The 20,094-nt window shown below is 38.1% G+C and overlaps 1 protein-coding gene across 1 annotated transcript; it reads right to left on the bottom strand.

Moving 5' to 3' along the window:
- Positions 1–869: 869 nt before the first annotated feature.
- Positions 870–4,128, bottom strand: LOC136707970 (semaphorin-4A-like). Its single transcript, XM_066682206.1, has 5 exons — positions 3,825–4,128; positions 3,616–3,731; positions 2,565–2,728; positions 1,518–1,594; positions 870–1,410 (listed from the first exon to the last, which is right to left on the bottom strand). Exons 1-5 carry the CDS (start codon positions 4,060–4,062, stop codon positions 974–976), a joined length of 1,032 nt encoding a protein of 343 aa, XP_066538303.1. The 5' UTR covers positions 4,063–4,128; the 3' UTR covers positions 870–973.
- Between the last annotated feature and the right edge of the window lie 15,966 nt (positions 4,129–20,094).

The following is a 20,094-nucleotide window of genomic DNA, read 5'->3' as shown; positions in this document are numbered from 1 at the left end:
CTTTTCATGGTGTTAGTGCCGTATCAAATCCTACAGTTGTTCTTACTAAAATCACTAAGTAGTTATTTTGTAATAAATTGCACTTCTCCAAAAAATATAACTTTTTACAAATACAAAACATAACTTACGATGTAATAAACCATAGTTTTCAAATATTCTCACTAAGATTTGCCAACTGTCTTACAAATGTCACACTTTAACCAGGCAACCTTTGTGTCTATATATGAATTTAAGCCAAAGACCATTTTTAGAATGTAAATGCAAGTCCAAATACAAAAAAAAAAACAAGGGTTATGTGAGTAATTTTAGGGCCAAATGCCCGGTTTTTTCTTTATGTTCTTTCTTTGTAGTTCAGTTTGCTACGTGTTTTGTTGCACTGGTCCCAGAATCACAGTTGCACAGTGTGCCTTGTAAACTGTTTTGTGCTTGTAAAGGGTGGACGTATTACATGTTGTGAACCTGAAAGTAAAAAGGCATATTTGAATCTTTGTGAAATATTCTTTTTTCACAATTGTTTGCGTCTCATTTCCTTATGTAAAGAGTATTGAGTGTTAGAGCATCGAATCTTAATCATAGAGATGTGCAAAGCTGTTTCTTAAAATAGAACTGCATTAAACATTAAAACACTGCTTCCATATCTAAAACGCTGTTGAAATAGAACTTTCTAACAGTGTCTTATGTGACAATAGCTGCCAGCTTCACACATCTCTGGGATGTACCATTACGATAATTTAATAAAAACAAATCTGTGTTAATTTGTCCATCATTTATTTCAATAAATATTTCATAGCAGATATTTACAAAAAGAAAAACTTTTTCAAAACTACTTTTTATTGTTTTTGTTTTATCATCAGTTGCAGTCATACAGTAGTCATGCTTTCAAAGATAACACAGAAAAGAATATATTATCTCATAAAACAACCAATTATTTCAATAACATGCCAATGTCCATATTTTATTACTCAAGAAAATATTAAATAATATATATTTTTAATTTTAAAGCTTTAAAGGTTTGTTTAGGTAATATATATATATGTTGAAAGGGCTGACATTGCAGATCTGCTTTATTTTGGTGCTTCCTCCACCATAGCACGGCACCAACAGCAATAACACAAATACATATGGCCAACAGAATGGAAACTGCAACCAAACCATTATAGTGGCTTTTCTGATACAAGCACAGCTTCAGGGAGAAGATGACCGCTGTCTGCTGAAAGCCCTGCTCTTCAGTGACACAATGAAACTCCATGGCAGTGCTGGGAGTGACATTAACGACCAGACTGCCATCTTTATTTTGGAGGTAAAGGGACATAGGGACAATGCTGTGATTAGAGAACCTCCAGCTCACTTTTGCCAGTCTGGATCTTGAGTGGCATGGCAGCATGACCAGCTGGTTAAGGTGGACCTCGTCTGAATTAGGGACATACAAAGAGACAGTTTAATGTAAAGAAAATTATTAAACACAGTATGGTTCTTTAAATTAAAAGCTGAAAGCAAAACAAAACAACTGTGTTTACTTTGGAGACGTGGACTGTTCTCTTTTTCAAAGCTGTCACATTGCTCTGAAACATTGCCGTTGTCCACGTCCTGATGTCTACGAGTGTCAGACACACACACAAACATCAAGAGTTATGAAACTTTGCACATGTCATAAAAATAGACTGCAGTTACATGTTTGTGATTGTAAGCTAATTTCGATTTAATAAAATCATGATACTTGTTGTAAACTCTGCAAATGGTGAATCAATAGAAAAGTTGAAAAGCTAGGGGAGCTCTCCAATTGGTTATACATTTATGAGTTAGGCCAAAGGCCAACTTTAATCATTAATATTACTAACAACTAACAAACAAGTTTTAAATATTGTACAAACAAGATTTAAAGAATGTCATTTTATATTAATTCTTGTGTAGTATTAAAAATGAGAATTGGCATTTTACTGAGTAAAAAATAACCTACAAATTAAGAGTTTGACATATATAAGTGAGAAAAAAAGAATGTCACTGCATTTGTTATTAGTTCCCTCAAGGGACAAGTGCTGCAAAACATGCAATGATTTGTTCTGTTCTTGAGGATAAAATTGCATCCAAAAGTACATAAGAGTTTTGCTTCAGATAATTTAAAGATAATAATACTTCATTTGGTAAAAATACTTATTTTATATAATACTATTCAACACTTACCATAAAATGACAAAAATTCTATATATTTTTATCTTTTCTTAATACCTATTTGTACATGTAATATAATTAGGAACTGACAGTAGATTCAATAACTGGGATACATTTTGTAAGACATCATTCTAAGCCTTCAAGAAGTCATATCTATGCCACTGTTATGAATGGCAGCTGGACTGAGATACAGAAATTCAAAAAAGCCCAGTTCTAATTGGGCTCTGAAAGAGACACTTTAAGAAGTGAGCAAAATGAGCAATATCATAATTATCCCTCATTTCTGACAGATTTTAGACTTTTACAGCCAGAACTGAAGGAAGAGCTCTTATGAATTATTCATAATTAATGACAATGATAAAAAGATGAACTTGGTGATTAATCTGTAAACTCACAAGTTAGGCTTCATGTTGGACACTAGGACACAAACTTTGTCCTGAGGGTCCCAGCCACAGAATGGATCCCGAGCCAAAACACACTCTGCACAACTCGGGTAGAAGGAGCAGTTAGCCACTGGAACCCTGACCACACCTTCAGAAAAGCCTATAAACACCACACCCTGTACAGAAGACATCAAACTGTCTGATATTGTCAAACACTGAGCAGAAAAGGACATAATCTGCTGCACCATACACTTCAGCCCAGTCCTTCAGAACCTGTCCACTTTTCTACTGTTCTAGTCAATGCCCCACTATGAAAATAATGCTAATTTGCGCAGCACGGTGGCAGTACAGTGACTGCAACACAGCTTAAGAGTTCTGGGACGGTGTGTTCAGCTCCATTTCCAATGATTATGAGGAGTTTGATGTGTTCTCTGTGTGTGTTTCTGTCAGGTGTTTATTTTCCACAGTCTAAAAACACATGTTGGTAGGTGGATTATCTGTGTGTGAAATTGCACATTGATGTGTGTGAGCAAGTTTCTAAGTGTGTGATTCCATCCTGGGTGTTACCTCAGCCATCCAAGACTATGTAGTTGGCTTCACTTTCTATGGGAGGGAAGGATGCCCCATCCCTTCACTTGTTACACAGGCACATTGCAAGTCAGTGTGGGAGCATGTTGACTCATATAGCAGCTATGGATGTTTGGTGTTTAACTGCTCAACAACTTTATTGTTTTTTTTTCATTATGCACCAGTTTTTGTGTGTGTGTGTGATAGGTCTGGGCTAGGTTAGCTCTCTGACTCTCTTACGTCAGGGCCAAGCTTTTGTAATCCATGCAAAATGTGAATTCGTCTTGTCATACTGAAACAAGTAAGGCCTTTCTAGAGAAAGACATGGTCTGGATGGCAGCACAATGGATCTATTTTAGATCCAATCTTGTCACAGACCTACTGTCAGTTAAACTCATATTTCATATTTTGTACCATTACACACCTTTATCAGTATTTCATTCCCTGTCAAACTTTTTAGTGCCATTTTTGTTAATTATAAAAGACAATGATATACCTTTGTAACAGAGACAATTATGCTTTTCAAAGTCTGTGGTGGCTTGAAAACCTGGATCTCTTCAATAATGTGGGTTCTGTTTTTTAACAGTACTGCTTTGTGAAGGAATCCTGATTCTAGACAAAAGATTGACAAAAAGGTCATGTAAACTCACAAAATAACCAAATGAAGAGAAAATAATAAGTTTAAGGTGTTCTAGAAGTGTGTACCAGTAAGCAGGTAGAGGACAGAGTATTTGTGGCCATTGGCAGCCTTGACTCTTTGGGCTGTGATTTGACTGTATTCTTCTATGGATGTGAGAAGCTGATTTTTCCCCACAGAATACACATGTGAAGCTATCAGGAAGGTTTTCTTCTCAAGGTTCAATATGGTGTCACTCTCACTATTTAACTTACACTGTAAAAACAGATTGAAGAAGAAAGATAAATATTTGTATTGTTCATTCATTTCAGTACTTCTTCAATTTTCAGTGATTCCTAATAAGAATGTCTTTACATGGCCCAGATTGCCATCAGTGTTAAGTTCGTCTATCCATTGGTTAGTGAAGCTCTTGTAGTTTCATGTGAATGCTGTTTTTATATCACTTAGTGTAAAAGCACAAACTGCAGACTGACTGGATGTCAAAGGCCTGAGAGAGAGAGAAAGAGAGAGAGAGAGAGAGAGAGAGAGAGAGAAAGAGAGAGAGACAGACATATCATGTAGCAGTTGTAGGCACCATCACTATGTCTTGGAGCAAATTGAGAGGCAGCTGCTTCTCTTGTCTGGCATATGAGCTGAGATTTGGCGAATGTTGTCCAGCGCTTCTGAAGGGTAAGTGTCCCTCCATTGTCAATCTACAAAACGATTCTTACATAAATACAACATGCAAAAAATACTTGGAATATTTCAGTGTATGTTTCCAGATATGTTGGGATGCTTTGCATAATGTAATTTAAATCTTACAAATCATTGTGAAAATGTAATTACTTTATTTAGTTGACAACTGAAAAAATTGACAAAGATAATATAACATTCATGGTCTGTTACCACTTATCCAGTTCAGGGTCCCGGTGGCAGGAACACCGGTATTTCACAGTGCAACACACACATTCATTTTTGAGTCGCCAATCCAGATACAAACGTGTTTTTGGACCGTGGGAGGAAACCCATGCGGATACGGGGAGAACACACCAAACTCCTCACATACGGAGCAGGAATCAAACCCACGACCTCCAGGTCCCTGGAGCTGTGTGACCGCGACGCTACCTGCTGCACCACCAGGCCGCCCCTAAGGTGACACAGAAAATCCTAATGAATCGAATGCTTATCCATTGTATCCCAGATGTGTACTCTGAATTTTGTAACTCGTATTTTGGTATCTGAATTTGGTCTATCGAATTTGAGCAACTTCGAAATATATTGTTTGAATTGTTTTAAGCTTGAATTTTTTATCTGAATTTATTAACTTTGAATAATTACAGTGAAAATGTGTTCTTTATATCAGTGCTACAAATTCAAAGGTGGTAATATTTCAAAGTCTGATTTGCTTCCATAGTACTCCCTCACTCCAGAGAATGTATTTCCACAGCCTAACGCTGGTGGGGTTTATACACCTTCAGGAGACTTGTAAAATTGAGCATGGTGGTCTCTGGCTCATGTGCAGCTGCTTAAGCATGTCATAAATGATTTCTATGGAAATTATACACTACGTACATTCATTTTATCCTGTTCAGGGTCGTGGCGGGTCCTGAGCTTACCCAGCATCTCAGGGCGGTAAACACACACTCAGAAACCTCATGTTAGCAAAAAAAAAGATTAATCGACTAACTGTAAGCAGTGTCCTCAAACTTCAGAGGGGTGTATTACGAAGCAGGATTTGTTTAGCCAGATACCCCTGAAGTCAAGCCAAATTTTTAAAGCCAGCTAAATTGAGGACTGTCCAATAGGAACAGAGCTGAGGGAGACTCCTATTGGACAGTCCTCAATTTAGCTGGTTTCGTGGAATGTGCCTTTGAAGAAATGACAGATGTGTGGGTGTCCACAAGCGTTTGAGGAGAGAAACTTAGAACGGGAGTGATGTTGATTAGTGAAACTTTTGGAGGCGAATGGAACTGGGCAACAATGAAAGCTCAACTAGCCTCAACATCCTGCAAATTCCTGTATTGTAAAACACGTCTGTAAATTACGATCACATTTGCTGTAATGGCATTGTGAGGAAGCTTCAGAGGAGAACATCTTGTTCCCTTCACCCAACTCTTCTGATGGAGCACTTCACACCAAGTCTATCTCCCACATAGTAACAATTAAACGTTCAGGAAAATGGTGGAGTTCCCCTTAAAGTCAAAGCAAACTACTTAATGTTTTGATTGCTATGTTTAATACATTCTTTAAGATCTACAGGAGTGTCACAGTAGGATAATCTGCCTGAAGCAAATCAATGGCTGGACAGGAAGACACATGGAAAAACTTCAGAATTCAAGTGTCAGTCAACAATAACGTGGAGGGCGCCACCTGTCGGCAGCTCCCAAGTACTGCCTTAATCTCCATCAGTGTATAGGAGGAGTTCAACAACACAAACATGAAGATAATGAAGGTTTTTTTTTTCTTTTTTAATGCATAACATTTAAAAACTTCAGCTTCCTCCAGTGGAGCTGAATCCTCCGAAGCCTCTCTCTTGAGTCTCTGCTAGAGTCTGAAAATCAAATGAATACAGGCATTTGTACACATTTTAAAATGTTGTGAAACATGACAAACTTGCTCCTTTCCCACAGAATTAATGGTAGGCTGCAATTTGGTCGTTAAAAGCATCGTTTTGGTACAGAGCTGCAGCACAGGCTCACACCTCATGGACACCAGTTTAAAGCAGTTTAATGATGGTCAGTGATAAATAAAACCAGTGTATGTTTATTATTCACCTCCACTGTCTGGTGTTCAGACGCCACTTTTCCCTCCCTTGACATGCCCCAGAAACTTTGCTAAAATGTAAACTGCAGCTAACTCCCATCCAGTTTAAAATTTCCCCTCACACACACACTTTTAAGGGGTTAATCAATGGCTGGTGGAAGACTTCATAGATGTTGGAGGTAAGTTTGGTGTCTGATCTTATTAAGTGCTTTGCTGCCAGACCAGAGCAAGGAGCTTAAAAACAAGTAGAAGAAATATTCATTTGAATGTTTCTGTGATCTAAGGCTGTAAAATGCACAAAGGCCTGGGCGAAAAAAAACATTAAATAAAATGGTGTCTCACCGACTCTTCCGTAGCAGCCCGGAGGTACAGCAATCTGAATATCAGTCTTCACCACTACTTTATCCATAGAAGCAACTGAGTAGTCATAGGCCTGAACACAAACAGTTCATCAAACATAGTCCATATTACATGCCTATCATCTGGGGGGGGGGGGTTTCTTACTAGTTTTTCCCGCCATTTCTGTTTTTCTACTTCCATTTTTTTCCTCTTTCTCTGCCTGTCTAACGTCCCCCTTCTCGTTCTCTGCCCCTAAACACTCCAGCTCCCCCCTCCTCCTCTTTTTACAGTTCGTCTGGGTGGACTTTAAAGCTAGTGTTGTCTTTTGTGAGGTATGTGGCTGGTTTTGTGCTGAGCCGCTCTCTTCGCTGTCTTTTTATTTTTAGTATGTTCTCCCCTGTGTTTACAGCACTTTTCCTATCATCAAACAGCCTACATTAGTGTTACAACTCCGAGTGTTCCCACCTTTCCTTACCTGTAGAGGTCGTACCCCGCCGCCTTGCTGGAGCCCCGGCTCAGGGTGATGGCGGGCTCCGACAGCTTAGCGAACCTCAGCACTGGTGCCTCCTCTCTACTCCGTTTAGCGGGAGACATGGCGTCGTCTGATCTGGCTGAGCACGACATTCTGTCTGTGGGAGATCAGACAGAAAAAAATATACATTTATTTTAAATGAAGATTAAAAAAAAAAAGTTGGATGTCTTTTTTAATATGACAGAATAATAACACATCCCACCAACCGTCGTTAACTTATTAGACTAATATAATAAATGACACAGATCTTTCAGCAGCATTAAATGTTGCACTATTATTAAAAGCCTATCCAGATACCTGTGTGTGTGTGTGTGTGTGTGTGTGTGTGTGGAACATGTTCTCCGCCCAAGACAGAGTCCTCCTCCTTTTATATTAAACTCCTCAAAGAGTGGCACAGAAAATTCATCCTGATAATGCAGCCTCTGTCACTCCTCCTTCACTGTCAGACCGTTCAGCGCATTAAACCTGACCAGAGAGAGAGACAGACAGGTGTATTACGTTCCCTCTACGATCTCCACGGCTCCATGACCATGACTGTGTTTCCTCCAGTGTCCTTCAGCAACGGAAATCCACACACACAGACCCAGTGTGGGTTTAAAGCGTCCTTTAGTGAGAGTTTCAAGAGTATCTCTGTCATCCTGTGCTTCAGCCTCTCTTCTGTTTTAAGCAGTCTGTATAAGCCTGAACACTGCTGCCCCCTACTGCTCATTTTGACACTACACACTCTGAACACCAGTCCACACAAAAATAACACCACACTGTACACACAGTAATCTCACACTGAATACACTAAACCCAGGATTCTCACACTAAACAACAAACTGATCCCTCTAAACACAGTAAATAGAATTCAAGTTAAAAGGTGAAATACACTTTTTTTATAAAATTTCTAAAAAATGTTTCCTCACCATTTGCTGCTCTGCAATCGGTTTGCGCTGGAAACAGGTCTATAGAGGTGGGAGAACACACCAAGCTCTTCCAGACAGAGTCACTGAGGTGGGATTTGAACTCACAACCCCAGAACTCTGGAGCTGTGTGACACAACCAACTTGTGGCGCCACCGTGCTTCCTCTTCCTCTCTCTCCATCATCCTCTCGCACCTCCCTCTCTCTCCTGATCCTCCATTTCTCAAACTTCAGCTTCTTCCAGTGGAGCCGAATCCTCCGGAGCCTCTCTCCTGAGTCTCATCTAGAGTCTGAAAATCAAATGGATACAGGCCTTTGTACACATCTTAAAATGTTGTGAAACATGACGATCTTGCTCCTTTCCCACAGAATTAATGGTAGGCTGCAATTTGGTCGTTTTACATATGTAAAGCATTGTTTTGGTACAGAGCTGCAGCACAGGCTCAAACCTCATGGACACTAGTTTAAAGCAGTTTAATAATGGTCATTGATAAATACAACCAGTCTATGTTTATTATTCACCTCCAACTCCACGAGGTCAGAGTAACAGATTCGCTCACACACCAGCTGAGGCACTCTGTCTCCTTTTTAACTGCAAAGAGGGGGAAAGGGAAAAAAAACCAAAAGCAAACATAAGCCCAAATATAACTGATTCTTAAACTGGTCAGAGGGTCAAACACTTACTTACCTTCAAACATCTTTTTGCTGAAGTTAAACAGAACCACACCGAGGTTGCCTCTGTAATCCTCGTCCACCACACCAGCTAAAACAGGACAAGTGGTATTCAGACAGACAGTGGCAGACGCCACATTTCCCTCCCTTGACATGCACAAGAAACTTTACTAAAATGTAAACTGCAGCTAACTTCCATCCAGTTTATCAAAACAGTATTTTCAGCAGTATGTAATTTCACTATTCCCCCTCACACACACACGTTTAAGGGGTTAATCAATGGCTGGTGGGAGACTTAATAGAATCAGACACCAAACTTACCTCCAACACCTTTGAAATATTTTGCTGCCAGACCAGAGCGAGGAGCTTAAAAACAAGTAGAAGAAATATTCATTTGAATGTTTCAGTGATCTAAGGCTGTAAAATGCACCAAGACCTGGGCGAAAAAACATTAAATAAAATGGTGTCTCACCGACTCTACCGTAGCAGAGACAGACAGGTGTATTACGTTCCCTCTACGATCTCCACAGCTCCATGACCATGACTGTGTTTCCTCCAGTGTCCTTCAGCAACGGAAATCCACACACACAGACCCAGTGTGGGTTTAAAGCGTCCTTTAGTGAGAGTTTCAAGAGTATCTCTGTCATCCTGTGCTTCAGCCTCTCTTCTGTTTTAAGCAGTCTGTATAAGCCTGAACACTGCTGCCCCCTACTGTTCATTTTCGACACTACACACTCTGAACACCAGTCCACACAAAAATAACACCACACTGTACACACAGTAATCTCACACTGAATACACTAAACCCAGGATTCTCACACTAAACAACAAACTGATCCCTCTAAACACAGTAAATAGAATTAAAGTTAAAGGTGAAATACACTTTTTTAAAAACATTCTAAACTGTTTCCTTACCATCATCCTCTCGCACCTCTCTCTCCTGTTCTCTTATTCCCCTTTCTCTTCTGTTCTCAATTTTTTTTTTCTCTCTCTCCTTATCCTCAATTTCTCTCTCTCCTGATCCTCCATTTTTTCTCATTTTTTTTCCATTTTTTTCTCGTTTTTCTCATGTTTTGTTCTCTCTTGCGCCTCCATTTCCTTTTCTCTCCTGATTCTTCTTTTCTTCCCACTCCTGCACCTCCATTTCTTTTTCTTTATTTTTTCTCTTTTTTTCTGATGTTTTTTGTTTTTTCTCTTTCTTCGTTTTTTCTTTTTTTTCTTTTTTTCTCTCCTGCACCTCCATTTCTTTTTCTCTTTTTTTTCTCTTTTTTTCTGTATTTTCTTTCTTCTTTTCTAATTTTTTTCAAATTTTCGTCATTTTTATTTCTCTCCTGCGCCTCCATTTGTTTTCTCTTTTTCTCTCTTTTTTCTTTTTTTCTTGTTTTCTCTCCTGTAACTCCATTTCTTTTTCTCTCTTTTTCTCTTTTTTCTTTTTTTTTCTTGTTTTCTCTCCTGCACCTCCATTTCTTTTTCTTTAATTTTTTCTGTTCTATTTTCTTTTTTTCTTGTTTTTTTTTCTTATTTTCATTTTTTTCTGTTTTATTTCACTACTACTTTATTTTTTATATATTTTTTTTATATTTTAAATTTTTCCTCTCCTGCACCTCCATTCCTTTTACTCATTTTTTTCAGTTATTTTCTTTCTTTTTTAAAATTTTTTTCTGTTTTTCTTCATTTTTTTCTCGTTTTTTCCTCTTTTTTCATTTTTAAAATTTTTTTCTTCTTTTTTCTTTTTTTCTCGTTTTTTTTGTCTCGTTTTTTCTCCTTTTTTTCTTTTTTTCATTTTATTTCTCTTCTGTGCCTCCATTTCTTTTTCTCTCTTTTTTTATGATGTTTTTTCTTTTTTCTTTTTTCTGTTTTTTTCTTTTTTTTTCTCTCCTGCACCTCCATTTCTTTTTCTTGTTTTTTTTTCTTTTTTTCTGTATTTTCTTTCTTCTTTTCAAATTATTTCAAATTTTCTTCATTTTTACTTCTCTCCTGCGCCTCCATTTTTTTTCTCTTTTTTTCATTTGTTTTCATTTTCTTCTTTTTCTTTTTTCAGTTTTTTCTCGTTTTTTTCTTTTTTTTCTCTTTATTTTTCATTTTATTTTTCTCCTGTGCCTCCAATTCTTTTTCTCTTTTTAAAAATTTTTTCTCTTTTTTTTCTGTTGTTTTTTCTTTTTTTCTCTTTTAAATTTTTTTTTTCTGTTTTTTTTTTATTTTTATTTTTTCTGTCACTGTCCTGATCTTCAGAGGCACAAAGAGTATATTACTTATATTAATAATGCCAATAGTATTAATGTTAATAATATTAATCCTACCATTTTCCTTAGTCCACCGTGTCTGTCCTTTTCATTCAGTTTATCATTTCTCATCATTTCTATCCGATTAATCCATTCCTCCTGTTCTTCCATTATTATCCTTAACTCCCTCCTTTGCCTGTCGATTTCACACAACGAGTCAATCCACGCTCTTTTTTCATTTTCTGCGATTCCCCTCAGTCTCAACTGTTCTTCTATCCATCTCTCTGTCGCCATTTCTCTCCTGGAGGCCCGTAGTTCCTGTTCTCGCATTAGTCTCTCTATCTTCTGTTCTTTTTCTTCCTTCCTCTCCTGTTTTTTCATGGCTCTGTCTCTCCACCATTCTATAATGCCTCTCCTTTTCTTCTCTTCACATGTTTCTCTGCATCTCTCCCGTTCTTCCATTTCTCTCAATTCCCTCACCCTTTGCTGTTCTTCCATTTCTCTCTCTCTCTCCAGTTCTCTCAATTCCCTCATCCTCTCCTGTTCTTCCATTGCTTTCTCGCTCATCTGATCCTCCAGTTCTTTCTCACTCTGCCATTCTCTCAGTTCCCTCAACCTCTCCTGATCATCCATTTCTGTCTCTCCTCTCTGTTGTATCTTGTCTTGGTCCAGCAACCATTCCACCAGTCTTCTACAATTCTCTTCCCTCATTTCTCTGTTTATCTGCCATTCTCTCTTCCTTTGCTCTCTCTCCTGTTCTCTTTTTTTTCTCGTTTCCTCCCTCTTTCTTTCCTCCTTTGCCTGCCTTTTTCTAATTGCTCGGTCTCGCCACCATTCCCTCATACCTTTCCTTTCAGTGTCCGGCTTGTCTGCTTGGCACTCACAGCAGCAGAACCAGTGGCAACACATTTCTAACATTTTCTTTTTCTTTCTTTCTGTGGTCTGTTCTCTGTGGCTGTAGACTCACACTGACCTGAAGCACCAGAGACAGCGGAACTGAACTGACCTCAACCTTCCGCTTCCATCTCTATGACAACACACCTGAACACACCTAGTCCATTATGACATCCCAGCCCAGTCAGAGGGTTTCACACACTGTTAAAGTCCCTGTGACTGAATGAATGAGCATGAACTGCTGATAATAGTAAATTGGTAGAGGTTGTAGCAGTAATATTACCTGCCACTTCTGAAGTTACCTTCGGCATCAGTCTTTTATCTGAATTAATTTAAAGTAGGTGTGTAGATGAGATCCATTTTCAAAATCAGTTTTAAATCATTTTGATTTAGATCCTGTAACTGCTCAGACAATCTTCAGCTAGTGTCTGATGTACAAAATGTATGAAGATGTGTAAACTGACAAGACGTTTATTAACTTCACCACCTTGTTTCTGCACTCACTGTCCATTCTCTCAGCTCCACTGAAGACACAAGAGCACTTTGCAGTTCTACAATCACAGATTGTAAGCCACCTGCTGCTCTGCATACTTTCACAATTCCCTCTGTTCTTCAGCGCTCAGGACGCCCACAGAGCAAGTGTGATGTGGTGGCGGATCATTCTCAGCGCTGCAGTGACACTGACGTGGTAGTGTGTGTTGTGCTGGTGTGAGTTGATCAGACACAGCAGCGCTGCTGGAGTTTTTAAACCTCTCAGTGTCACTGCTGGACCGAGAATAGTCCACCAACTAAAAATGTCCAGGCATTTAGATTTGCTGTGTCTAATTAGGTAGGTTTTGAGGATACAGACTAGGTGTAGCTTTGGCCTCAGTGTTTTAACACCACCACCATCACCACTGCTACTAATGCTATTAGTATTAGGGGTGGGCCAAGTTCAACTAATATACCAATAGGGAGTGTATAATATGGTACATGTGCACAGTAACAGAAAAAAAAATACTCAGCACATTTCCATCAGATATTTTATTGTAGAAATGACAAAGAACACACATATATTTATATATAAACCCCATAAACATAAAGAAATTTCATTAAAACCCACAGTTATATTATAAATTATATATTATATTAATAAAATACCTACTTTGTTTCTCTTTTTCATGTACAAAATGGCTACAGTGCAAAATGAGACACTCTAAAATATCACTCATACTCTTTTAAATGACTTTCTCCCACTTTCCACTTCCTATAGAATGTATTTAAAGTAAAGTATGTAGGTAGAACAATCAAGTACCTTTCCTACTGGGATTAAACCACACAACACTGCAGAACCTCTGTTTCTTTTCATGGTGTTAGTGCCGTATCAAATCCTACAGTTGTTCTTACTAAAATCACTAAGTAGTTATTTTGTAATAAATTGCACTTCTCCAAAAAATATAACTTTTTACAAATACAAAACATAACTTACGATGTAATAAACCATAGTTTTCAAATATTCTCACTAAGATTTGCCAACTGTCTTACAAATGTCACACTTTAACCAGGCAACCTTTGTGTCTATATATGAATTTAAGCCAAAGACCATTTTTAGAATGTAAATGCAAGTCCAAATACAAAAAAAAAAACAAGGGTTATGTGAGTAATTTTAGGGCCAAATGCCCGGTTTTTTCTTTATGTTCTTTCTTTGTAGTTCAGTTTGCTACGTGTTTTGTTGCACTAATCCCAGAATCACAGTTGCACAGTGTGCCTTGTAAACTGTTTTGTGCTTGTAAAGGGTGGACGTATTACATGTTGTGAACCTGAAAGTAAAAAGGCATATTTGAATCTTTGTGAAATATTCTTTTTTCACAATTGTTTGCGTCTCATTTCCTTATGTAAAGAGTATTGAGTGTTAGAGCATCGAATCTTAATCATAGAGATGTGCAAAGCTGTTTCTTAAAATAGAACTGCATTAAACATTAAAACACTGCTTCCATATCTAAAACGCTGTTGAAATAGAACTTTCTAACAGTGTCTTATGTGACAATAGCTGCCAGCTTCACACATCTCTGGGATGTACCATTACGATAATTTAATAAAAACAAATCTGTGTTAATTTGTCCATCATTTATTTCAATAAATATTTCATAGCAGATATTTACAAAAAGAAAAACTTTTTCAAAACTACTTTTTATTGTTTTTGTTTTATCATCAGTTGCAGTCATACAGTAGTCATGCTTTCAAAGATAACACAGAAAAGAATATATTATCTCATAAAACAACCAATTATTTCAATAACATGCCAATGTCCATATTTTATTACTCAAGAAAATATTAAATAATATATATTTTTAATTTTAAAGCTTTAAAGGTTTGTTTAGGTAATATATATATATGTTGAAAGGGCTGACATTGCAGATCTGCTTTATTTTGGTGCTTCCTCCACCATAGCACGGCACCAACAGCAATAACACAAATACATATGGCCAACAGAATGGAAACTGCAACCAAACCATTATAGTGGCTTTTCTGATACAAGCACAGCTTCAGGGAGAAGATGACCGCTGTCTGCTGAAAGCCCTGCTCTTCAGTGACACAATGAAACTCCATGGCAGTGCTGGGAGTGACATTAACGACCAGACTGCCATCTTTATTTTGGAGGTAAAGGGACATAGGGACAATGCTGTGATTAGAGAACCTCCAGCTCACTTTTGCCAGTCTGGATCTTGAGTGGCATGGCAGCATGACCAGCTGGTTAAGGTGGACCTCGTCTGAATTAGGGACATACAAAGAGACAGTTTAATGTAAAGAAAATTATTAAACACAGTATGGTTCTTTAAATTAAAAGCTGAAAGCAAAACAAAACAACTGTGTTTACTTTGGAGACGTGGACTGTTCTCTTTTTCAAAGCTGTCACATTGCTCTGAAACATTGCCGTTGTCCACGTCCTGATGTCTACGAGTGTCAGACACACACACAAACATCAAGAGTTATGAAACTTTGCACATGTCATAAAAATAGACTGCAGTTACATGTTTGTGATTGTAAGCTAATTTCGATTTAATAAAATCATGATACTTGTTGTAAACTCTGCAAATGGTGAATCAATAGAAAAGTTGAAAAGCTAGGGGAGCTCTCCAATTGGTTATACATTTATGAGTTAGGCCAAAGGCCAACTTTAATCATTAATATTACTAACAACTAACAAACAAGTTTTAAATATTGTACAAACAAGATTTAAAGAATGTCATTTTATATTAATTCTTGTGTAGTATTAAAAATGAGAATTGGCATTTTACTGAGTAAAAAATAACCTACAAATTAAGAGTTTGACATATATAAGTGAGAAAAAAAGAATGTCACTGCATTTGTTATTAGTTCCCTCAAGGGACAAGTGCTGCAAAACATGCAATGATTTGTTCTGTTCTTGAGGATAAAATTGCATCCAAAAGTACATAAGAGTTTTGCTTCAGATAATTTAAAGATAATAATACTTCATTTGGTAAAAATACTTATTTTATATAATACTATTCAACACTTACCATAAAATGACAAAAATTCTATATATTTTTATCTTTTCTTAATACCTATTTGTACATGTAATATAATTAGGAACTGACAGTAGATTCAATAACTGGGATACATTTTGTAAGACATCATTCTAAGCCTTCAAGAAGTCATATCTATGCCACTGTTATGAATGGCAGCTGGACTGAGATACAGAAATTCAAAAAAGCCCAGTTCTAATTGGGCTCTGAAAGAGACACTTTAAGAAGTGAGCAAAATGAGCAATATCATAATTATCCCTCATTTCTGACAGATTTTAGACTTTTACAGCCAGAACTGAAGGAAGAGCTCTTATGAATTATTCATAATTAATGACAATGATAAAAAGATGAACTTGGTGATTAATCTGTAAACTCACAAGTTAGGCTTCATGTTGGACACTAGGACACAAACTTTGTCCTGAGGGTCCCAGCCACAGAATGGATCCCGAGCCAAAACACACTCTGCACAACTCGGGTAGAAGGAGCAGTTAGCCACTGGAACCCTGACCACACCTTCAGAAAAGCCTATAAACACCACACCCTGTACAGGAGACATCAAACTGTCTGATATTGTCAAACACTGAGCAGAAAAGGACATAATCTGCTGCACCATACACTTCAGCCCAGTCCTTCAGAACCTGTCCACTTTTCTACTGTTCTAGTCAATGCCCCACTATGAAAATAATGCTAATTTGCGCAGCACAGTGGCAGTACAGTGACTGCAACACAGCTTAAGAGTTCTGGGACGGTGTGTTCAGCTCCATTTCCAATGATTATGAGGAGTTTGATGTGTTCTCTGTGTGTGTTTCTGTCAGGTGTTTATTTTCCACAGTCTAAAAACACATGTTGGTAGGTGGATTATCTGTGTGTGAAATTGCACATTGATGTGTGTGAGCAAGTTTCTAAGTGTGTGATTCCATCCTGGGTGTTACCTCAGCCATCCAAGACTATGTAGTTGGCTTCACTTTCTATGGGAGGGAAGGATGCCCCATCCCTTCACTTGTTACACAGGCACATTGCAAGTCAGTGTGGGAGCATGTTGACTCATATAGCAGCTATGGATGTTTGGTGTTTAACTGCTCAACAACTATATTGTTTTTTTTTCATTATGCACCAGTTTTTGTGTGTGTGTGATAGGTCTGGGCTAGGTTAGCTCTCTGACTCTCTTACGTCAGGGCCAAGCTTTTGTAATCCATGCAAAATGTGAATTCGTCTTGTCATACTGAAACAAGTAAGGCCTTTCTAGAGAAAGACATGGTCTGGATGGCAGCACAATGGATCTATTTTAGATCCAATCTTGTCACAGACCTACTGTCAGTTAAACTCATATTTCATATTTTGTACCATTACACACCTTTATCAGTATTTCATTCCCTGTCAAACTTTTTAGTGCCATTTTTGTTAATTATAAAAGACAATGATATACCTTTGTAACAGAGACTATTATGCTTTTCAAAGTCTGTGGTGGCTTGAAAACCTGGATCTCTTCAATAATGTGGGTTCTGTTTTTTAACAGTACTGCTTTGTGAAGGAATCCTGATTCTAGACAAAAGATTGACAAAAAGGTCATGTAAACTCACAAAATAACCAAATGAAGAGAAAATAATAAGTTTAAGGTGTTCTAGAAGTGTGTACCAGTAAGCAGGTAGAGGACAGAGTATTTGTGGCCATTGGCAGCCTTGACTCTTTGGGCTGTGATTTGACTGTATTCTTCTATGGATGTGAGAAGCTGATTTTTCCCCACAGAATACACATGTGAAGCTATCAGGAAGGTTTTCTTCTCAAGGTTCAATATGGTGTCACTCTCACTATTTAACTTACACTGTAAAAACAGATTGAAGAAGAAAGATAAATATTTGTATTGTTCATTCATTTCAGTACTTCTTCAATTTTCAGTGATTCCTAATAAGAATGTCTTTACATGGCCCAGATTGCCATCAGTGTTAAGTTCGTCTATCCATTGGTTAGTGAAGCTCTTGTAGTTTCATGTGAATGCTGTTTTTATATCACTTAGTGTAAAAGCACAAACTGCAGACTGACTGGATGTCAAAGGCCTGAGAGAGAGAGAAAGAGAGAGAGAGAGAGAGAGAGAGAGAGAGAAAGAGAGAGAGACAGACATATCATGTAGCAGTTGTAGGCACCATCACTATGTCTTGGAGCAAATTGAGAGGCAGCTGCTTCTCTTGTCTGGCATATGAGCTGAGATTTGGCGAATGTTGTCCAGCGCTTCTGAAGGGTAAGTGTCCCTCCATTGTCAATCTACAAAACGATTCTTACATAAATACAACATGCAAAAAATACTTGGAATATTTCAGTGTATGTTTCCAGATATGTTGGGATGCTTTGCATAATGTAATTTAAATCTTACAAATCATTGTGAAAATGTAATTACTTTATTTAGTTGACAACTGAAAAAATTGACAAAGATAATATAACATTCATGGTCTGTTACCACTTATCCAGTTCAGGGTCCCGGTGGCAGGAACACCGGTATTTCACAGTGCAACACACACATTCATTTTTGAGTCGCCAATCCAGATACAAACGTGTTTTTGGACCGTGGGAGGAAACCCATGCGGATACGGGGAGAACACACCAAACTCCTCACATACGGAGCAGGAATCAAACCCACGACCTCCAGGTCCCTGGAGCTGTGTGACCGCGACGCTACCTGCTGCACCACCAGGCCGCCCCTAAGGTGACACAGAAAATCCTAATGAATCGAATGCTTATCCATTGTATCCCAGATGTGTACTCTGAATTTTGTAACTCGTATTTTGGTATCTGAATTTGGTCTATCGAATTTGAGCAACTTCGAAATATATTGTTTGAATTGTTTTAAGCTTGAATTTTTTATCTGAATTTATTAACTTTGAATAATTACAGTGAAAATGTGTTCTTTATATCAGTGCTACAAATTCAAAGGTGGTAATATTTCAAAGTCTGATTTGCTTCCATAGTACTCCCTCACTCCAGAGAATGTATTTCCACAGCCTAACGCTGGTGGGGTTTATACACCTTCAGGAGACTTGTAAAATTGAGCATGGTGGTCTCTGGCTCATGTGCAGCTGCTTAAGCATGTCATAAATGATTTCTATGGAAATTATACACTACGTACATTCATTTTATCCTGTTCAGGGTCGTGGCGGGTCCTGAGCTTACCCAGCATCTCAGGGCGGTAAACACACACTCAGAAACCTCATGTTAGCAAAAAAAAAGATTAATCGACTAACTGTAAGCAGTGTCCTCAAACTTCAGAGGGGTGTATTACGAAGCAGGATTTGTTTAGCCAGATACCCCTGAAGTCAAGCCAAATTTTTAAAGCCAGCTAAATTGAGGACTGTCCAATAGGAACAGAGCTGAGGGAGACTCCTATTGGACAGTCCTCAATTTAGCTGGTTTCGTGGAATGTGCCTTTGAAGAAATGACAGATGTGTGGGTGTCCACAAGCGTTTGAGGAGAGAAACTTAGAACGGGAGTGATGTTGATTAGTGAAACTTTTGGAGGCGAATGGAACTGGGCAACAATGAAAGCTCAACTAGCCTCAACATCCTGCAAATTCCTGTATTGTAAAACACGTCTGTAAATTACGATCACATTTGCTGTAATGGCATTGTGAGGAAGCTTCAGAGGAGAACATCTTGTTCCCTTCACCCAACTCTTCTGATGGAGCACTTCACACCAAGTCTATCTCCCACATAGTAACAATTAAACGTTCAGGAAAATGGTGGAGTTCCCCTTAAAGTCAAAGCAAACTACTTAATGTTTTGATTGCTATGTTTAATACATTCTTTAAGATCTACAGGAGTGTCACAGTAGGATAATCTGCCTGAAGCAAATCAATGGCTGGACAGGAAGACACATGGAAAAACTTCAGAATTCAAGTGTCAGTCAACAATAACGTGGAGGGCGCCACCTGTCGGCAGCTCCCAAGTACTGCCTTAATCTCCATCAGTGTATAGGAGGAGTTCAACAACACAAACATGAAGATAATGAAGGTTTTTTTTTTCTTTTTTAATGCATAACATTTAAAAACTTCAGCTTCCTCCAGTGGAGCTGAATCCTCCGAAGCCTCTCTCTTGAGTCTCTGCTAGAGTCTGAAAATCAAATGAATACAGGCATTTGTACACATTTTAAAATGTTGTGAAACATGACAAACTTGCTCCTTTCCCACAGAATTAATGGTAGGCTGCAATTTGGTCGTTAAAAGCATCGTTTTGGTACAGAGCTGCAGCACAGGCTCACACCTCATGGACACCAGTTTAAAGCAGTTTAATGATGGTCAGTGATAAATAAAACCAGTGTATGTTTATTATTCACCTCCACTGTCTGGTGTTCAGACGCCACTTTTCCCTCCCTTGACATGCCCCAGAAACTTTGCTAAAATGTAAACTGCAGCTAACTCCCATCCAGTTTAAAATTTCCCCTCACACACACACTTTTAAGGGGTTAATCAATGGCTGGTGGAAGACTTCATAGATGTTGGAGGTAAGTTTGGTGTCTGA

Source organism: Hoplias malabaricus, chromosome 10 (genome assembly GCF_029633855.1).
Source record: "Hoplias malabaricus isolate fHopMal1 chromosome 10, fHopMal1.hap1, whole genome shotgun sequence".
NCBI classification, from domain to species: domain Eukaryota; kingdom Metazoa; phylum Chordata; class Actinopteri; order Characiformes; family Erythrinidae; genus Hoplias; species Hoplias malabaricus.
Note: the sequence above shows the minus strand (reverse complement) of the source record. Positions and strands in the feature narration are given on the sequence as shown.

Excerpts from the sequence above, each read along its gene's own strand:
- LOC136707970 (XM_066682206.1), bottom strand. The coding sequence starts at position 4,062 with ATGAATGAACAATACAAATATTTATCTTTCTTCTTCAATCTGTTTTTA. Across the intron at positions 1,595-2,564 it reads TCCAACATGAAGCCTAACTT|ACATCAGGACGTGGACAACG; the intron begins GTGAGTTTACAG and ends TGACACTCGTAG. Across the intron at positions 1,411-1,517 it reads GAACAGTCCACGTCTCCAAA|ACGAGGTCCACCTTAACCAG; the intron begins GTAAACACAGTT and ends TCCCTAATTCAG.